This window comes from Lissotriton vulgaris, chromosome 3_2 (assembly GCF_964263255.1).
Source record: "Lissotriton vulgaris chromosome 3_2, aLisVul1.2, whole genome shotgun sequence".
NCBI classification, from domain to species: Eukaryota; Metazoa; Chordata; class Amphibia; order Caudata; family Salamandridae; genus Lissotriton; species Lissotriton vulgaris.
The window spans coordinates 158,718,637-158,739,146 of record NC_141690.1 but is presented as its reverse complement, the minus strand read 5'-3'; the positions used below and the strand labels follow the sequence as shown (position 1 = coordinate 158,739,146).

Sequence of the window (20,510 nt, the reverse complement as noted above, 5' to 3'; positions counted from 1 at the left end):
CCTGTCCCCACTTTCATGGTTAGTAGTAGGTTCTGTTTTAGGCAGTGCTGACAGGAGACATGAGAAATGAGCTGGTGCCAGCTGCCTCCTGACAAAAGCCCTGGCACTTATTTTTTTTACAAATTAACCACTTGAGCAAAGCCTGGAAAATGGCAACTGTCAAATCATTCCAGCCGTAGATCTGTAAAGGTTTCTGTATTCTTGAAAGTCATAAATGTACACCTACTTGGGGGATGGTAGGAGTACACCTGCAAGTGCAGATTTATAACTTTTTTAAAGAAAAGTGTGTGTGCGTGTTAGACCTGGCATCCTTGGCATGATTTCCCCAGACTTTTTGCCTCCACCTTTCGTAATTTTGACACTGTGCTGGATATCGTTTTTGCTGGTTTAGAGGCTTTGGGTACTTTGCCACTGCTGATCAGTGTCAAAGTGCAAGTGCTCCCTGTGTAAATTGTTATTGAGATTGGTAATCCATGATTGGCTTATTTGTTTTACTAGTAGGTCCCTAGTAAAGTGCACTGAGTGGGCCAGGGCTGGCAATTCAAATGCTACCAGTGGGCTTGCAGTACTGAGTGTGCCACCCACATGAGTAGCGCTGAAAAGAGGTCTCATGCCTGCCACTGCAGTGCCTGTGCGCAGTTTGTTGGCTACCATGTCGACATGGCCAGTGCAACCACTTGCCAGGTCCTACCCTTCCCTTTTCTTACACACTGGACACCTCTATGGTAGGCCCAAGGTACCTCCCTGGGCAGGGTGCAGTGTATGTGAAAGGTAGGACATGTACTAGTGTGGGTAACATGCCCTGAGAGTGAAATGCTGGCAATTTCGTTTTTCACTATTGAAAGGCTATCTTGCCAATAGGAGAGAATTGGGAATGCTGTGTAACATGTTTTCCTGCATGTTTTCCCACAGGAGCAAGATAGAAAATTCGAATCTGGTATCCCCAAACTCAGAATTTAATAACACATCTTTTAGGAAGGATGGTTTTTAAATTTGGTGATTGAAAATAGCACTTTTAGAAAGTGTCTTTTTTCTTGTTCAACTTTTCTGTGTGCCTCTGCTTGTTTGTGGATTGACTGTCACAGTGACAGGGGCTGTGGTGGCTCCAGGAGTCTAGGTGAGTCAGCACTAGGCTGAATAGACCTATCTGCATTTGGAATAATTGGAGGAGTAGCACCTGGGCCTGAATAGGGCTGTGCCTGCTTTCCACAATGCTGGCTCCACCTCCTGTGGTGCGTCTGATGGTCCTGCCCCACACTAACAAAGTAAGAAGTTGTGTACTGGCAGATTGTACCCAGAACTGGTTTAGACTGGGTCCAGGACCCCTCACAAATAGAGAATAACGACTTTTGGGGTATAAATATGAGAGCTGAAACCTCTGAAAGTTAGACTACTTTTTGATCAAGAGGAATCCCTGCCAAAGAAGGTCAGCTGAAGAGACTGAGGAGAAGTACTGTCCTTGCTGTGTGTCTGGGGTTGGCCTGCAGTTTGCTGTTTCTACTGAGGAGAGGACCAAGGGACATTACTGTGTGCTGTGTCCCCTGCTTGAAGAAGGACTTTGCTGTGTGCTGTGTCCATCTGAAGAAAAGTCTCCAAGGGCCTGAGAAGAGCTGGCCTCCTGTTTCTGAAGTCCCAGGCACAAAAGTGATTCACCCCAAGCTTCACTGAACTTCCTTGCTGGGGGTTCCAGTCTGCCAGGAGCGCCTGTAACTGTGTGTGAGGCCTTTTTGCTGTGGGGAGCTGGAAGCGCGACGCAACGAGAGAGAAGCATGACGCCGCCGCAGCAGCTGCTGTTGCATCATCCAACTCCAAGTGAACTGTGCATGATGGTAATCCATAATAGTTGGCTCAGATGGCCAGTCCCGAATCAAATATGTGCCTTGTCAACAAGGAGCTGACAGCTGTGATACACACAAAATATAAGGGGTTATACTACGAAGGTGTACAAAGCAATGCAACTCTGTGTGACATATGCTTTCTACCTTGAGAAGTGTGCAACATGCAGGTCGCAGTTTTATAGCTGCATAGAGCCAACTCAGCCATTCATGCTCCTGAGGTATATAAACTAAGCACAACTGAGCTAGATAATAATAACTGTAATTTAAAAGTGCTTAAATGGTTTATCTGTTATATAAGGCGCTACATGAAACGAATGGTCTGATTTAGTCAGCAGACACGTTGCTCCTCACAAATGTGATGGCAATCCAGTCTGCCGTATTACAAGCGTATTATATCCAGGGCCACTGAAATTATGCAATTGTGCGGCCGCAGCATTTTTTTGCATAATTAGAGACTGCCGCATTGGCAAATATTCCATCATTTGCTGCATGATCTGCAGAGTTTAACAAAATAGATGTTTTTAGCTCAAACTGTTCAAAAGTTTTAAAAAATGCAGCGCCATGTTTTGCTGCACAGTGGAAGGCCCTACGCAAAGGTTGACTGGTCACCTTTGGGGAACTTCAAGAAGAAGTTCCAGAAGTTTGGAGCAACTCTGAAAAAAAGCTTTATGAGTGGACCTCCTCGTACATCCCCCAAATTCATAGAGCGCTTCACTGAGTTAGTCAGTGACCTCCGTTCCCGGTACCAGTGCATCCTGGTGATAGGGGACTTTAACTTTCACTGGGATCAGGTACCCAGGGACATCTATGCTAAACAACTGGAAGAGGCAATGACTATCATGCAAACTCAATAACTTGTTAACGCACCCACCCATGACAAGGGTCACACCCTCAACCTGGTCTGAACTACCCAACCTTCAGCTAGCCTGATGAATATCAGACCGTGCGCCTGGTCTGATCACTTCCTGATCAGGTGCCTGATTCCGCTCATGGGCCAAGGGGTTCCCCTTCCCCAGAGTGGAAAGTGGTGCACGGGTGGAAGAAAATAAAAGAATGAGACCTGTTGGGGACCCTGCGTAACTCAGCCCCAATAAGGCCAGTAGAGGGAAACCTTGACCAGGAAAGCGAGTCCCTCTCACTCAGGCTAAGAGGTGCCATTGTAAGGTCACTCCTGCACGTAGGGACAGAGTGAGGAACAAAGGCAAAGGGACCCCTTGGTTTAATGAGGCTTTAGGAGGGAAGAAACAAACACTGTGCCAATTCGAGAGAGCATGGCGTGAAGCATACTGTCCAGGTGCTCTTTCCAAATACAAAGCCATGTTTTAAACCAAGAAAAAAGCCATTATAGCCAGGAAGGTGTAATACTACGAATCTAGGATTCTGGCCTCCGATAACAAACAGAAGGAGACTTTCCGGATCTTAAAGGAGCTGAGACAGTCACAAGAAGAGAAACCTCCGAGCTGCCCTGAAGACCAACAAGTGTCAGTCCTACTTTCTGCACAAAGTTAATGACCTCTTGTCGGTGCTTCACCATACCCCTGTCGTCAATTCTACTCCGCTGGCTGGCCTCATACTGCCTGCCTATGACAAGCCCCTCACCATCTTCCCAAAGCTAAACCATGACTCCTTGAGCCTCCTAATGGGCCATATCAAATCGGGGTCACCAGCAGACCCCTGTCCCCGTAAGGTGTTTCGAATAGCACTCCCCAGGGTGGAAAGTGAGGTCCATTAACTTGCTAAATCGGTCTCTTGAAATCGGCCATGTCACAACCAACTGTAAAGAAGCTAGAGTCATACGCCTGCTGAAAAGACATGGGGCAGATACAACAAATTTTAAAAAGTTTAGGCCAATTTCCAGCTCCCTTTTCTGACAAAGGTGTTGGATAAACATGTGCTAAAAACCCTATCACACCACATAGAGAGAAATCAGCTATTTCAAATGAAACAGGCAGGTTTCAGGGCTCACCACAGCATAGAATTGGTAATGCTGGCAGTGATGGACAAGCACAGGCTTATGGCCGATAAGAAGAAGCCATGTGCCCTGGTCCTGCAAGACCTGCCCGCGGCATTCGACACGGTCAATCATGGCCAACTCTTGTTGCAAATTATGGAGCTAGGCGTCCAGGGGCTAGGATTTCAATGGCTTGTGTCCTTTCTGTCAGGCCGATCCCAAAGGATTCAACTGGCTGACCAGGTGTCTGATATGGGTGAGCTAACGTGCCATGTTTCTCAGGGTTCAGTGTTGTCCCCCCTTCTTTTCAATGCCTATCTCCAGCCCTTGGTGGCCGCATTGACCGGTATGGAGTGCCAAGTCTTTAATTATGCGGAGGACACCCAAATTATCATCCAGATCAACAACTCTCCCATGGCCCATGTACGGATGCAGAATATTCTGAAGTACACAGTCAACCGAATGACAGACAATTCTCTCAAAATCAACCCCGATAAAACTGAGGTATTGGCCATTACCACGGATATCAACCCTTGGGATGACCTCTTCTGGCCACAAGAGCTCTGTCCCACTCCCAAGTCAGTCCCAGTCGTAAAGAGTCTCGGCATAAAAATAGACTCCAAGCTCTCCATGTGCCACCCGGTTTCTACCGTGGTGGGAACATGAGTGGACCTGCTGAGACTGTTACGGAGACTTGTCCCCCTTCTCTCATTTACGGCACTCCAGATGGCAGTGTCAGCAATGATCATCTCACGTCTAGACCATGGAAGCTCTTTGTATGTTGACCTCCCGGAGAAGCAAAACTCCAGGTAATCATGAATGATGCTGCCTGACTGATTTTCAGGCTCCCAAGGCAGGCTCACGCCACCCCCCTACTACAGCAGTTACTTTGGCTCCGCTCAAGCAGAGAACCAGGTACAAGGGCCTATGCATAGCACACAAAGCCATCCATGGTCAGGCCCCAGCATATATTAAGGAAAATACACAAATATATCCTGAGCTTGATTCCACAGTAATAAGTGTCCTTGTTAAATCAACACAAAAAAGGCGATCTTCTTTTATCCTTCATTTATTCGTCACAAATTATTTCCAAACTTGATCCTAGCCAACACGTGTTTCGTCTTTCATGGTGTCAACCTCAGACTTTGTCAGGGCTATTCCTATTAAGGGACTTTGTTTCTAACCATAGGACAAAAGATGTGTATACTAAAAGCAGGTGTTTCCAATCATCACGTATTTGTATGGAGCTCAATTATCAGGAGATAAAGTGTGGCATCTCCTAGCTGTCTTCTGTTCCAAAATCATTCAATATCAACCTCTGTCCGCTGCATCGTCCACTCGTATGAAAACCGGCGCCTTGAGATGCCAGCTTTAGTATCTCTTCTAAAGGGGGCAGAGCCTTTTCCACAATGATTCCTCAACTTTGGAATAAGCTGCTGGCAAGACTTCGTAAGGAACCTGTCCTCCTCTCATTCAGGACAAAACTAAAAACACTCCTTTTTACTGAAGCCTGGGGCACATTCTAGGCCAAGTTGGGATGCGCACTCCGGCAGATGTGCCGAGGTTGGCTCTCTCTCATAGCGCTTAGAGACCAGTAGGTGATTATGCACTCTAGAAATCCCAATTAAGCGGATGAACCCTCACCGAACCCTGACTTGCTAAGAGCTTCGGGAGACCCTGGGAAGAAAAGCTGCAGTAAAGTTCCTAAGTAAAAACTTTGACCAAGACCTACCGCGAGGGGTAGCCGCATAGGGCTCCATAGCGGTTGAGCATCCAGATGTCCCAAGAGGCGCTATAGGTTTCTATGAGCTATATAGTTCTAAATCTTTAAAAAATAATATTTATTGTTCCCTACATTGGATTTTTTCTGTTTTGGTGCCATTTTGAAGATAATATTTTCTAATCCTATAAATTGGTGTTGGATTTTTATTGTGTGTTGTGTCTTACTTATTTACTGAATTTGTGTTTTTTAATTTACATACCTGCCTTAGAAGTTAAGCCTGCCTGCTCCCAGCCAAGCTACCAAGGGTTGAGTTTTGGAATAATTTTCTAAGACCCATTCTGAGCCCTAGACTGTGTTAGTGGCCTTATTGTTCTCTGCACAAATACACACACACACACACACCACACGCACCCACACAGAGACACACTCTCTCTCTCTCTCTCTCTCTCTCTCTCTCTCTAAGACCATTAAATACAATTACGTCAGTGAAAGGCGGTAATTCTGTGATCCAGGTGAAACGCTAATCTGCAAATATCATTAATGACAAATAATCCTCATGGAAGCATAACGCAGGCTTTGACGATGAAAACCTGCTAAATGTGAACCAATTTGACATTTGATGCGCTTTAATGTAAACACGTGATACACAAAGTTGTACTGTAATTGGTGAATTCTTACCTGTTTCCAGGTATTTCCACAGTCCGATGTTATGTACATTTCTTCCTTGTACTCAACCAGCTGGGAGCCCAAATTTCCTAGACACAAATTGATACACTAAAGTTTAAAGTTCCTTGATGTATATTTCAATCATGCACATGAAACTCTTTCAGAAATGTACCTAGACATTTCAATACAAGACACAGCAGTCATTTAAAAATATATATTTTTATGTTGAGTTCAGAGCACCCTGCTAGGGTGCTATCTCTCATATTAAATTTATAGCCTGTGTTTAACTTAAAATGGCTATTAAAAAGTATTTTAAACCCATCCCTGTGAGGTTCCGCCGCGTGAGAAATCGCATGAGTGAATGAAATAATAAATGTGAAACCTCGGCAGATGAGATCCAGGGCGGGTTGTTTAGGGGTCACAGGGTCAGATGACTGGCGGCTTGGAGTAAATACATCAAGCCAGGGCTTATCTGTAAATCACATCACTGTGTTCTATTAATGCAGCGCGGTGAAGAGGAATTTTCTCTTACTATGATGGATCACTTGCGTCACCAGAGCATCCATCTTTTGCAGCGGGTACCCACAACATCTTAATTAACTATTGTTTTTATGGGCAGGCAACAGCAGGACTTCATTACAACACTACATGAAGCATACTCCAAAGTCAAGTTAATACTGTGTCAGCCACTCTTAAGGGGGAAGATGTATCTACAGAAATAATGTATCCATGTCACCGTGATCCAGAAGGCAATTCTTCTCTCGAAGCATCCCTTTTTTTTAGCAAATGGCTCAAGTGTGTGGTTTGGAACATGAGCTGACCTTGCAGACACTACACTAACTCGCACAATGGCTGGTAGTTTCCTGGCTCAAGTACGTTTATAAAGAACGGAAGTAAATTCTTTTTTTTATTTATTTATTTTTTATTTCAAAAGATTTTATTAGGAATTGTTTTTACATACAGCACAGCTATACAATACAGATATAGTTAAGGCAATACTGGAATAGTGCTAATGGGTGGGGGAACACAGCAAGCTTTGATGGCCATTTAAGGGAAACTTTTTTTTTAATTTTTTTTTTTTAGGTCCCACCAGGAGCTTGATGGATGTTGCTCAGCCCTCACTCACCAACTGACATTCTCCACACACACCAGGCCCACACACATTCTATTCACTCTGACATCACGCACACCAACATTCCACGCAGACATCTCACTCATTCTGGCTGAGCAACCTAAAAGGAGATAAATCTAGTTACAACAGCCTCCTTGAAAATAATGATGTTAAATATACACAAAATGGGATGACATTTTGTAAAAAGTATATGTATCACGATATTTCCGTCACATTTATGTACGATATTCTGACATACAGACAAATAAAGTTATTTAAAGATACTAAAGAAGAGAATTGAATTAAATACCTCCCCTACGTCGCAGCAAAGTTTCATTACAAGAGTAAACATGTTCTATTTTTGTGTACTGCATGTTTCTTCCAGTGTGGTTGCTAGCAATAAATGACATCCTTTAAGGAAGCAAGCTGTCAAGCTGACAATGCCTTTACAATGCACTAAAGACAAAACTAGCTCAAAATTGCCTCTGAGTGAGACACTTCTCCAACATCAATCGCCTCAAAAAACAACAACACGTCTTTCCTTTTCAATCCTTTAAAAGCAAAAGATTTGATTAGAAACAGTATTCTTTAAAGCGGAAGTGAGAAAAACTGCCAAAGAGCAATGGGTATTGTGTTCTGACTGACACACAATAAAATCAAGACCACAGCCTGGGCTGCTTGCTTCTAATAAATACAAGTTCAGCTACCTTTGCGCCTTGATAATTGTCGTGAAAGAAACATGGGGCCTATCATGAAGAGCTCTATCGACTCAGTACAGACCCATGCGCTTGTATTTCTTTTTTTGGCGGATTAGGGGCCATATCATTACCTGCTCTGCTGGCTCAGCATAAAGCCAGCGCCTGTGTGTTTTTTTAAACCTGTAGTGTGTACATTTAATTATTCAACCCAAGGTTTGAATAGGGAGAGGAGTTGGCCTAATGGCTAGGGCGGTCAACCTCGAGTTTGGGGAACTGGGTTCGAGTCTCGGCAATGACGCTGAACACCCTGTGATTTTGGGCAAATCACTTAATCTCCCTGTGCCTAACAAAAATTAATGTGTGCCCTCATGTAACGTAACTGGTGCTATGTAAAGCGCTCTGATACCCGATTCGGATCAAGATCGTGCTATAAAAATCTCTGCAAAAAAAAAAAAGGTTTGTTCGAGTTATAGCTTTATTTTCAGATAGAGTGAGTAAGGTTTGCCTCAGTCTGAGTTGTGCTTTCTAAAATAATAAACTAACTCAGAGAAACATCAGGTTAGATTAATTGATTGTACTCACGGCAGGCACTTAAAAACCAGCCCTCTTTAGTTGGCGGAGCCCATCTTGATATGCCCGAGGTGTCTAAAGTTTGTGGGCCCGATTCACAAAGGTAAACTGAGACGAAAGTCTAACTTTATGACTTTCAGAATGCACAAAGGGCATTTATAAGCAGTGGGGGGCTCCTTGGCTAAGGCAGAGGAGTGTCGCCCCACTGCATTTTTGCAGAGTAAACAAAGTAAAAATAAAAACTTGAGGTTATTATCATTTTGGTTTTCCCCGTTGCAGTGTTTTTGAGGGACGGGGCTGCTCTCAGAGCAGGGGAGGAGTGGTTTGCACTCCCTATGCATTCCCTATGTGAGCATGAGTGCTTGTCCGGCCCTCTTGAGCCGCCCATAACAGTCATGCACACATACCGTGTTCTCCATGTGGGCAGCCTTACAGCCTGTTTGGAGAACATGCCCACCCCTCCACCTCATGGCTGAGCGCTGTATCAAGTGATTTTTTTAACCCATTTTCCCCACCGAGCCCCTTCCCCCACAACGCCCCCTGCTGCTAACAGGTAGCAGCCACCAATGTTTACAAGTAGTAAAGTTAGACTTGTGTCTCAGTTTGGGTCTCAGTTAAACTTAAGGCTAAAACTTAAGTTTAACTGAGACAAAAGTCGAACTTTACTACTCGTAAATGCCCTTTGTGAATACTTAAAGTCGTAAAGTTAGACTTTCGTCTCAGTTTACCTTTGTGAATTGGGGCCCATTTATAAAACTCAGAAATTCACTGAGTAATTCATTCATTTTAGACAGCACAAGTCGGAAACAGAGAGAGGCAATCTGTTTCCCACATGTACTGTCTGCGTTATTTGCATTAACCTCGCAAAATTGTGGCCTACATTTATTAAATGTAGACATCTCAAATGTAAAAAACAGATGCTTGGCTTTGTGCTGTGCCAGTGCAGCTCTTCATGGTAAGAAACATGGACTGTATTCTTTCTCCCATTATCTGGCTTATAACCAACTTCATTCTTGTTACTGTTATTGTAAAAACATGCCACAATTTTAGTTCAAGGTTCCTGGTATACCTGTGGGACCTGGTACTCTCTGCAGGCTCACCCCCAAACTATTTTGCCTTCACCCCTCCTGTTTTCTGAACCCTTTTTTGTTGGTTTTTGGGACTCGGTGCAATTTACCACTGCTAACCACTGATAAAGTACTTGTACTCTCTTCTTTAAATATGGCAAAATTGGCTTGCATTCACTTGGCACATTAATTTGGTTGCAAGTCCCTAGTTAAGTGGTACTCTATTTACTCATGGGCTAATTAAATGCTACAAGCACTTATTGTGCCACCCAGGCCGGCTTTAGGGCAGTGCAACAGGTGCGGCCACACTGGGCACTAACCTGTGGAGGGGGCACTGACCTCAGGGGGGTGGGTACTGTGTTTATCAATAACTTATAATTGGAGAGATGAGGGGCACTTCAGCCAGGTGGTAGTAAGAGAATTCAAGGAGGTAGTCGTGGGGTGTGGTAGCACCAAAAATGATTGTCGCACAGGGAGGCACCAGCGCTAATGCCGACCCTGGTGCCACACACTTAGATAACCCTAACATGCCTCTGGTCTGTCATTGCAGACTGTGTGTAAGGTTTTAAACTGCCAGTTTGGCCTGGCAGAACAAACCTTGTGACAGACCGAAACCTTCAATTTTAATAACTATAAATCACCTCTAGGGTAGGCCCTAAACAGCCCAAGGGGCATGATTGGTGTCTGAGAAATTATAATTTAATATCTTCTTGAATGGGTCAGCTTTTAAGTCACAATTCTGAAAATGAAAGCTGTGTTGTTTCAGTCATACAAGGGAAGCCCAATGATATGTAGGGATCAAGGGAAGTTATTGTTATATGGAACAAGGTTCCTTAAGCAGTAGATAAGAAAAGTAATACTCTAAAACAACACTTCTGCACCCAATCAATTTTGCATAATCAAAAGGGTCAGAGTGATTAGGTTAATGATGTTTCAAACCACTAAACATGTGGGATAATCAGCAAGACACTACAGTGTTTGCCTTGATACATAAACCAATATTGAAGAAAGTTTAATCAAAATAAGAATCTCTAGAAACAAAGGGAGGGATGGGAGTAGGAAGAAAAACAAACAAAAAGAAAATGAGAAAATTGAATTGTAATATAAGTCTGAGAATTCTGAAATAAGCGAGAGATCCATGCAAAAAGGTCTCCATTTCTGTGCTCAGTTGTGACGGAAACATGCAGAAAGTCACGTATAGTGCCTATCAAGATGGGAACAATGTTCATTATAGCATGAAGCATTACCCAGGAATTCCATGCAATGCTCCCTGCCAATCAAACAACCTGCTTGTGAAGTTCTCAATTATAAGTGAGTCACATGCTGAGTGGTGAATAACACATGTGTTAAACACACCAACTGTAGGAATTACATAAGGATAACTGGATAACATAGCTGCACCAATAGCTAATCTGAGTCTCTTCTCATCCACTTAATACGTTCCCAGAAGAGGACATACCAGGGGCTCTCTCAGAAAAAATCAAGTATTACATGTGAATATGGCCAGCCTTTGTATTTAGAGTCCCCCTGGGGAAAACTAATAAACCTGCATACCTATTTCTAATCGATCTAGCATAGAATGTTGGGTGAAAACCAGATGGAAGTAACCGGAAAGGCGGGACATAGCCCAATGCCAGATAGTTGGAGACTCTTCTGTCCTGAGGCTTTGAACAGGAGGCCAGCCAACTAGCCCTTGGAGTCACTCGGGTGGTCATGGGTTCAAGATGCACATAAAGTCCTTTCACTCAAGCAGCAGGGCAGCAGAGTGGCAGTGCAGCAGTCCATCCACAAATCCAGAGGTATACTGAAGGGACTGAAGAGTCTGAGGGTTCATTATTTATCCATATCGTGATTCAATACGAATGTGGAAACGCTATATCGACGATATCCACGTCATCTGGCGAGGAAGCATGAGGATCTCCATCTGTTTCTCGAATGGCTCAATAGCAGGAATGACTTTTTGTGCTTCACAGTGGAGCATAATAAACATCAGCTGGCTTTTTTAGATCTGTTGATATCAGCTACTCCTTTGGGTCTTGTGTCAGAACTGTAAGAAAACCTATGGCACGGACCTCATTACTATGCTATGATAGCTGTCATCCCAGGTCACTAAGGAATAACCTTCCGTATGGACAGTTTCTGAGAATCCAAAGAAACTGTTCTACGAAAGAAGCTTTTAAAGAACACACTTCTGCTTTGGCCGAACAGTTAACATCGAGGAAATACCCTAGGAAGCTGGTGCGCCAATCACTAAAACGCGCTGCGAACAACAACAGAGAATCACTATTGGAACCAACAATACCAAAATAGAACACTCAAATACTGACTTTTGTCAACACCTATAGCACGATGTCAAATGACATACAGAAAGTCGTCAGGAAACATTGGTCGATCCTTAACACAGGAAAAGAGTCCTTACAGCTCCCTCTTTTCGCGTTCAAACGTGGCCCTAATTTAAAAGACCAACTGGTGTAAAACCACGACACAACGTGCAGTTGGCACTCTATGGGATTTACCAGCTGTTCAGGGGCACCATCCTTGTGGGACATGCGCAGCTTGCCCCCAGACACACAAGTCTGTTACCAAAGACATCGAGACTAGTCGTCCGTGGCAACAGAAGAAGTTCACTAATTGTAATCGAGAGAAGCCAATATATATGATAACTTGCCCATGCCAGCTGAAATGACGACACGTAAAATCAAATTGCGTATCTCAGAACATAAAAACACAAAACGCTGTAAGAAACAAGCAACAAGACTGAAAAAGCCATTTCTTAGAAGCAAAACATTGTCCGACGGAATTTGAGTGGACGGTTTTAGAGCAGACGGTTATCCCGGACCATGTAGCAGATGTTTACAAATATCTACTGATCAAGGAACAGAAATGGGTGTTTAGACTAGCGACAGATAAAGAGGGTCTAAACGACAAAATTCCTTGGATGTCACTCTAAGGCAAGACAAGAGTTCTCCACTCCCGTATAGCATTAACATCTCAGCAGATTAGTTCTGTTGTCTACCTTACATAAAATGCATGCAGTCAATTAATTCTCATGAGAAGGTAGACTGTGCACATCCGATGTCATCATCATATATGACGTCTTTCCTTCTAAAATTATTGAAGACAACCCCAGAAGAGAATACATTACAACTCTATTTCTATCTTCTATCAACAATGGTGTGACTATCATGCTAGGGCTTTTGGCCACAAATGAGAATTAATGCTACCTGAAATGTTAAATTGCTTTCCAATATGCTAATTCGGTATGATACCCATTTGAGACTGGACTGACATTGAGCCAAGTAATCTTTATCATTAAAGTTACTGACTGATGGGAAACGTACAAAGACCTGTATGTGTGTCATTTCGAGACCTAAGCAATAACGCTACATAATTAATATCTAGGTGCAGAGTTGCGCCTATCAGGCTAGGGCTACCTGCCTTCCCTTAAAACTCCTGGTCACTTGATTGCTTTTCAATTCGCTAATTGGATACGGTACTAGTATAGCGTACTAACAATCAGGTCTATCCCTAATCTGTCATTAAACAATTATGTTGGGACTGATGGTAAACGCACGAAGACTTGAGTGTGTGTCGTCCTAAGACTCAAGCAATAATACAGTTTTTATCTAGGCACAGAGATGCATAGGATCAGCACATTGTAATCATGTTCATTACAACTACTTAATAAAGTGTTATTGACAAATGTATCGCACATATACACGCATAAATATAGATGTATATATGTGCGCTTGGGTTACATCAACAATAATATTGAGTAAGGAAGGATCGTGACACACACTAGTTAATTAGTAAAACCGAGCAATTTCTATCTATTCACGACGGTTTTGTAACTAAGCATTAACAATCCGGGCTAAAAAATGTAATTTCCCATGATTACCAGAACGTAGGGTCTCGACCACGTGACTGCCGTTCTGCGTCACGTGGTCTGATGATAAAGATGGCGTCCTCACACTGCCGGTCACCTCCCCGAGACGGTTCGGCAGACCGTCAGGAGTACCGAAGGGGAGGTGAGGCGGCAGTGTGTAGGATGACTATAAGAGGAAGCGCTGGCGAGTGACTTGTTGTATTACTTTGGGCATGCTTGCAGGAGCCTGTTGTTTTTCCTAGGTCCCAATTCTACAAGAATCGGGCGACTGTTTCTATTGGGTGGTCCTTGCATGTTGGGCCAATATACATACCCTTCCGAAAGGGGGACATAAGGGCAAGGGGTGCAGCACCAATTAAACTGCTCCTCAGCGCTATATAGCATATTTTCCAAATGGGTACTGATAGACAGTGCAATTATGCCACACTGTTGATGTAGATAGAGTGATCATTTGAGAGACAAGCACACTATAAGCGACTGACGACCATGGAACCACTTTATGCGACTTCCATATTAACACACAAAGGAATGAGTCATATGCAGATATAATGACCAGTAATGAAGACCCACTGTTTCCTGTTGAATTAGATGAGGTTCATTATTACTAAGTTTGCCAGATTACCGTTACTGACAGGGACGGTATTAATTGTCCCGACATGCCATACTTACCACAGGAAGTAGTTCTCGTGACATTGGTTATGTCTATGCCTTCTTTTTGTTTTTAAAAGAGCTGTGCTTCATCCTCCTGAGCCGCAGCCAGGTGAGGTGAGGCCGTACCCTCCTGTTAACTAGGTAAGCAGGAACAGCAACATATTTTAGTATACTGGATGGTCAGTTGTTAATCATGTGATGACATGGACTGATTGGTGATTGTGCCACATTTGGATGTCGACAGATGAAGACACCAATATCTTATGTTTTCGGTTTTCCTTTTTTATGACATGGAACTAACGTCAATTTTCAACAGTGGTTGTGAAATCCACATACAGGAGGTGTGACCAGATACCTAGGATTTCAGGTGAAATGGTTCATTGATTTTATCATTTCTTTTTTTGTTATTCACTTATTGCAGTAGCAATCATTCATTAAGGTCCTGACGAAGGCAGAGAACAATGGTGTCCCTTTTTTCTGCTGAAACATGTTGACCACACAAACCTTACTGGCAGATATTTGTTGAAACTGCCATTTTTTGCACAGTTTTTAGCCTTGGGCAACTGAGTGATAGTAATAAACTCATGTTTCTCTCATTTACCCAATTTTAATGTACAGATCACTTCACACACTTTTACGCACTGCAATTTCTTTTCACTCATCTTTTGATACCTTGACCTAACACCTCCCTATGTACCCCGTGTTTCATAATTAAGTTGTTGGACGTATACATCTAGTCCTTGTATACAGCTTTTTTGTCTCACGGTAAGAGGGGTGTAAGGAAGCCCAGATGATGACTAGGGCGGAATCGGATAGTGACTGATGGGTATCCTCATCCATTAGATGTACCTCTAGGGTACCATTTTCCACACTTCAATCTTGTTGTTTTTGTTGGTTCAGGTCATATTAAGGTTTAACTATTAAAGACCCGTGGGCACTTTCTGGCGGATGCATCAACGTAGCCTTTTACTATTCCTAAATAGCGATTTTTAAGGAATCGCTATTTAGGAATAGCAAAAGCCTATGCATGTAGGAATCGCTATTAAAATAGCGATTCCTTAACATTCCTTAATTGCTACTCGCAAATTGCTAGTCGCTATTAAGGAATGATGTCCCATTCATTCCTATGGGCCTACAGGCCCATAGGAATGTATTGGAGATTCCATGAGTAATTAGCGAGTACCAGTAGGTACTCGCAAATTGCTCATGCAATTTCAAGGGTGCAGGGGTGTCAAAATGACACCCTGTTGCACCCCTGAAATTGATCTATGTACATATGTTGTACACACACATGCCCTAAGGGCATGTGTGTGCGCAACATGAAACTTTGAAAAATGCACAAAAGTGCTTTTTCAAAGTTTTAGCAAATTACCATGAAGTCCAACTTCATGGTAATTTGCTCCCCCTATTAGCGAATTCGCTATTTTTTTTACTTTCATGCATTGCATTTAAGGAATCTCAATTTGCTATTCCTTAAATGCAATCGCAATTTAAGGAATCGCAATTTAGAGATTCCTTTAATTGCGATTTTTGCATTTGGGATGATGCATCCCAAATGCAAAAATACCGGGAGCAAAAGTGCAGATTCTGAGAATCTGCCCATTTGCTCCCGGTATTTACTTTGATGCATCTGCCACTTTGTGTTTACTAGGTTCATTATTTATGCCTAATACCCACTTTGAAGTAGGAGAATGTTCTGGGGGAAATCACAAGTTCAAGCTGACCACAATGAAGTGTCGTCAGATACAGGGATCAAGTTAGTCCTGCTGAAAAGTTACCTTCTCAGCCCAGAGTAAAGAGTCCTGTTAGCGGTGGAGAGGGTCGTGAGGAGCAAGAAAGCATCAAGGACGGTCGTCGATGTAGGGCAAAGAGCAGGCATGGCATTATAGATGGCCGTTGCTGTAGCGCGACAATCCTGTTGTCATGACGAACAGTCAGGCTGGAGTTACGTGGTGGCCTTCCTTGTTAGCGGTCAAGGCTGTAGCATGAAGAGTCGGTTTGGTGGAACTCTGCATTAGTAGGCAGTATGAGCAACAGGGTTTTGGCTTCAATTCCGCTCCACCGAAGTTATACCAAGGCTTCAGGACATGAGAGGAACCACTTGGGGGTCAAGGGCTTGCTTCAGCTGGATATAGGTGCTGGTTGAGGTGTTTGGGAGCCTGTTATTTCCTTGTGGATCTGAACAGGAAGCTAGCAGACTAGCCCTTGGAGTCACTCTGGGAGTCTGGGGTTCAGGTGCAGGTGCAATCCCTCTGTATCAGGAAGGATGGCAGTCGGGAAGCATCAGTCCAACAAGGCAGTAGTAGCAAGGCAGCAGTCTTGAAGAGTGCCAGTCCTTTCAGCAGTTCAGCAGTTTTTCTTCCTGGCAGCGTTTGCCACAGACCCAGAAGTGTACTGAAAAGTTTGTGCCTGAGGTCCAATATTTATACCAGGCACCTCCTTTGAAATGGGAGAATCTTCTAGAAATTTTGCTTTCAAGTCCAAAGGGTTCCTGCATCCCATGCCCTGACTCCAGAATAACTACAGGGGGCCTTCAGCCATTTGTTGGGAGACAGGACACATCCTATTCAAGTGTAAGGAGGGGTGTGCACAGCTCAGTCCTCCCATCCTGCCTGTGATGGCCCATGCAGGCACACCTAAGCTCTCTATTGTGTGTGGCTGAATAGGAGGAATATACAAATCCCAAATGTCAGCTACACCCAGTCATGTGACCTTGAGACAGGCTGCCGGCACTAAATGGCTAAGGCAGGAAGATTCCAACTTTCTAAAAGTGCTATTTTTACAATTGTAACAAAAAGTCCCTCTTTACCATAAGAGAGGAGTTTTCATTACAAATCCAAAGACACCATACATGAACTGGTTACCTGTTCCCATTTGAAAGTTAGTGCTTATTCAAATTAATAAGGTAGCGTCAATGTTAACCTATGGGACTGGTAGGCTTTGCAGTAGTGAAAAATGAACATAAGAGTTTTCACTACAAGGACATGTAAAACTATAAAGTACATGGCCTACTTTTTAAATACAGTGCACCCTGCCCTCTTGGCTGTCCAGGACCTACTCTAGGGGTGACATATAAGTATTAAAAAGGAATGTTTGGGCCGGGGAAAAGGTTTATTTTGCCAGATTGAAATGGCAGTTTGAAATTGCACACCCAGGCTCAATGACAAGCTTGAGACATCTTGAAAGGGCTACTTAAGTGGTTGGGGGCACAATATATGCTTCAGGCCCACTTGCAGCATTTATTTACAGGCCCTGGCTGCATGCAGTATCACAAGGAACTTACAAGTAAATTAAATGTGCCAACTAGGTATGAGCCAATTCCACTATGTTTAGCGGAGAAAGCACATGCACTTCAGCATCGGATAGCAGTGGTAAAGTGCAAAGAGTCCTAACGCCAGCAAAAAATGATTCAGCAAAAAGTGGACTGTAAAGTCAAAAGGTTTGGGGGTGGCGCTCCAGAGAGGGACAGGTCCAACACAAACCTTTTGCGAATTGTGGTGTTATTGTTCTCATTAACAGAGTATAAATTGAAGTCAGATTTTTATTGTGTGGTGTTTTTGACTTTTTAACTGTTTGACAATTCAAAGAGATTTGCACATTTCGATAAGTTAGGGGGGTCAGCTCCATGCCACAGCTACCATTAGTTGAGCTCAGGTTAAAATGACCAAAACCTTTACTGGACCTACCATGATAGTGACATTTTTACTTGTGCTACACTCCCATCCACCCAAACCAATAATACACTTTCTCATAAATACTTTTCACAGTTTTTTGTTCATTATGCAAATATTGCAACAGGCCATAATAACGAAAAGTTCTGCAGAAGGCCAGAAATGGTGGAACCATTTCTAAATGAGCAGAATACATTTGTAGCTTAGGAAACATTGTAAGTGTAAATAGACATTATAACAAAAAATACTGGTTCATGAATAAGCCCTTTATTTGAAACTAGCAGCCCGCCCCAGCGTTGCCTGGGGCAGAAAGGGGCTGGGGGGCAACATTTGAGGCTTGCGTGCACTTCTGCCCCCGGCCCCCTCCCACCCCGGCCCCGCCCGGCCCCCTCCCGTCCCGGCCCCCTCCGGCCCGTGTCCTGGAGAGCCTGATCCTTACCTGAGCCGCTGGTCCCACTCCAGGCGCCCCACCCGCACAGGCCGCCACTCTCCAGGTGCCCCGCCCGCACAGGCTGTCACTCTCCAGGCGCCCCGCCCGCACAGGCCGCCACTCTCGAGGCGCCCCGCCCGCACAGGCCGCCACTCTCCATGCCCCCCGCCCGCACAGGCTGCCACTTCGCCCAGCAGCAAGCAGGGCCGCGGCAGTCCTCCCAGCAGGTCGCGATCTTCGGCGCCATTTCCGGAGGTGTTGCCAGGGAGCACAAACGCAAATGATGTCATCACGCAGACGTCGCGGCCGGCGCTACTTGCAAGGGACTACTTTATTTTTATTTCGACATTTTTTAAACAACGTATATTTTTTATTTTTAATAGCCTATTTCCTTCTGCTTGCCCTGAGGTTTTCAAAGATGTCTTGGGTGTTTTGATTGGTGGTGTACTTTTTGAGTTTACCTGGCTCAAAGGTTTGTGTTCATATCCAAAAGACAGTCCTGCTCCAACGAAGAAGAGGCACGTACATCAGGTATGTAGGTATAAGGCTTATTTATTCAAAGTCAGGTCTCCCACAGCACCGCAATGACAGAGAGACGTGTTTATCAATCTAATTGGCGCCATAATATTTCAGATATAAATAGCCCGCCTCCTTCCTTCAGGTATGAGTAGACATAAAAGATAGACTGCAAAAGCAAATAAAACTGGCAACACACACTTTTCTAAAGATATGTATAAAATGCAAAGTGCAAAAAAAACATCAAAATGAATAACAGCATAATACATAGTCAGTTTGTACTGTTAGTAATTAAAGTGCATCACTTTCCTAATATATGCAGAGTAGAAATATTTGTAAGTCATCTGCCTCTCGATATGAACATGTCGTAATGGCCAGCTGAGGTGCTTAAATGTTTCTCTGAATTATGGCGCCAATACTCTCAGAACATGCTGCCTTGCTGATGATAAATCAGATAATACTAAATAGAGCTTTATAATTTAAAAGTATTTTGTATACAAGTCATGCTGCCAATAATATTAATACTCGATTGCATCCACCACATTGCCTCGTATCTAAACAAAAGAAAACCTGTCCGGTTTTTACAATAATGTTACACAGAGTGAAATTTGAACTATGCTTACAAATGCACGCAGGAACAAACACATGGGGTAAACAGATATTGATTGGCTTGTAACAAAGCCACGGGGCTCTAATAATACAGGCTGTGTCTAATTTTGACATAAATGCCGCCTCCGGGTAATTGCTACTCCTCCCAGCGGGACTGCAAGACCCATAATCCCCCTAGGCAGCCCTGCGTGTTCCTGTTTGGCTAGCGAGCGTTCGATGTGGAAGCTCAGACCGAAAGTGCTCCTTGAACAGTCCGTGCCAACAGCCGGACAACAGTTCAAAGAAGAGGGATGAAGTCCCCAATCAAGGCCACAGCCACGTAAATGTTGCAAGTGTCAATCGAGCAGCATGAAGCATAAAATAGTCATAGGCACACATACGAGGTCGGAGGAGACCGATGAAAACAAATTGGTTATGCCCAGCACACCTTACCGCATATGCATTAGCAATCACGGTGCCCAGTCACCAAAGGGCGCCAGTATCCCAGGCAAGGCATTTCTTGCTGCGGAAAGCAGGACTCCGGAGTCTCTTGGTTCGGCGCTTCTGTCCTGCCAGCTTCTGGCCACGCTCCAGTCCGCTCTCCGAGCACTTTACTACTTTACTTCAATGGCGGACCCGTGATTGTGATGCAAGCACGTATAAAATGCACACGCCCACCTGAGACATGGCGCTACTTCCAAGGGACTACTTTCTGAAAGAACGTACTTTTCCCTTCTAAGGTATATTTTTTAATGGTATATAGCCTATGTCCTTCTGCTTACCCTGACGTTTCCTATGATGTATTGGGTGTTCTGATTGGCGCTGTGGTTCCCGAGTTTACCTGGCTCAAAGGTTTGTGTTCTCTCTTTATAATAGTAGTATAGATAAATCAAGCTTTATTTTTCACTTTCTTTTTACTTGTTAAAAAACTGACCCGTGATTTTGCTTCAACGTTACTACCGAATTCCACGTTAAAAAAAGTAGACAAACTGTATTTTCAACGTTAGTTATTATGCAAACACTAGAAAAAATAGTATGACATTAGTTTTCACCATGTGCTGCCCTGTTGAAAAATCTTCAAGATCTAGACCTAACTGGTGATCAGTAGAGGTTGTGCTAAATGAGGAAAGTTAATTTTGCAATG

General features: G+C 43.7%; 1 protein-coding gene across 5 annotated transcripts in view; it reads right to left on the bottom strand.

Annotated features, from left to right (window-relative positions):
• The window catches only part of SORCS2 (sortilin related VPS10 domain containing receptor 2), a 2,087,100-nt gene that overhangs the window by 326,360 nt on the left and 1,740,230 nt on the right, over window positions 1-20,510 (bottom strand). For all 5 annotated transcript variants that reach the window (XM_086964129.1, XM_086964126.1, XM_086964127.1 and 2 more), the window contains exon 12: window positions 6,191-6,267. In XM_086964129.1, the coding sequence (XP_086820255.1) occupies window positions 6,191-6,267 (77 nt within the window). The remainder of the gene's footprint in view (window positions 1-6,190; window positions 6,268-20,510) is intronic.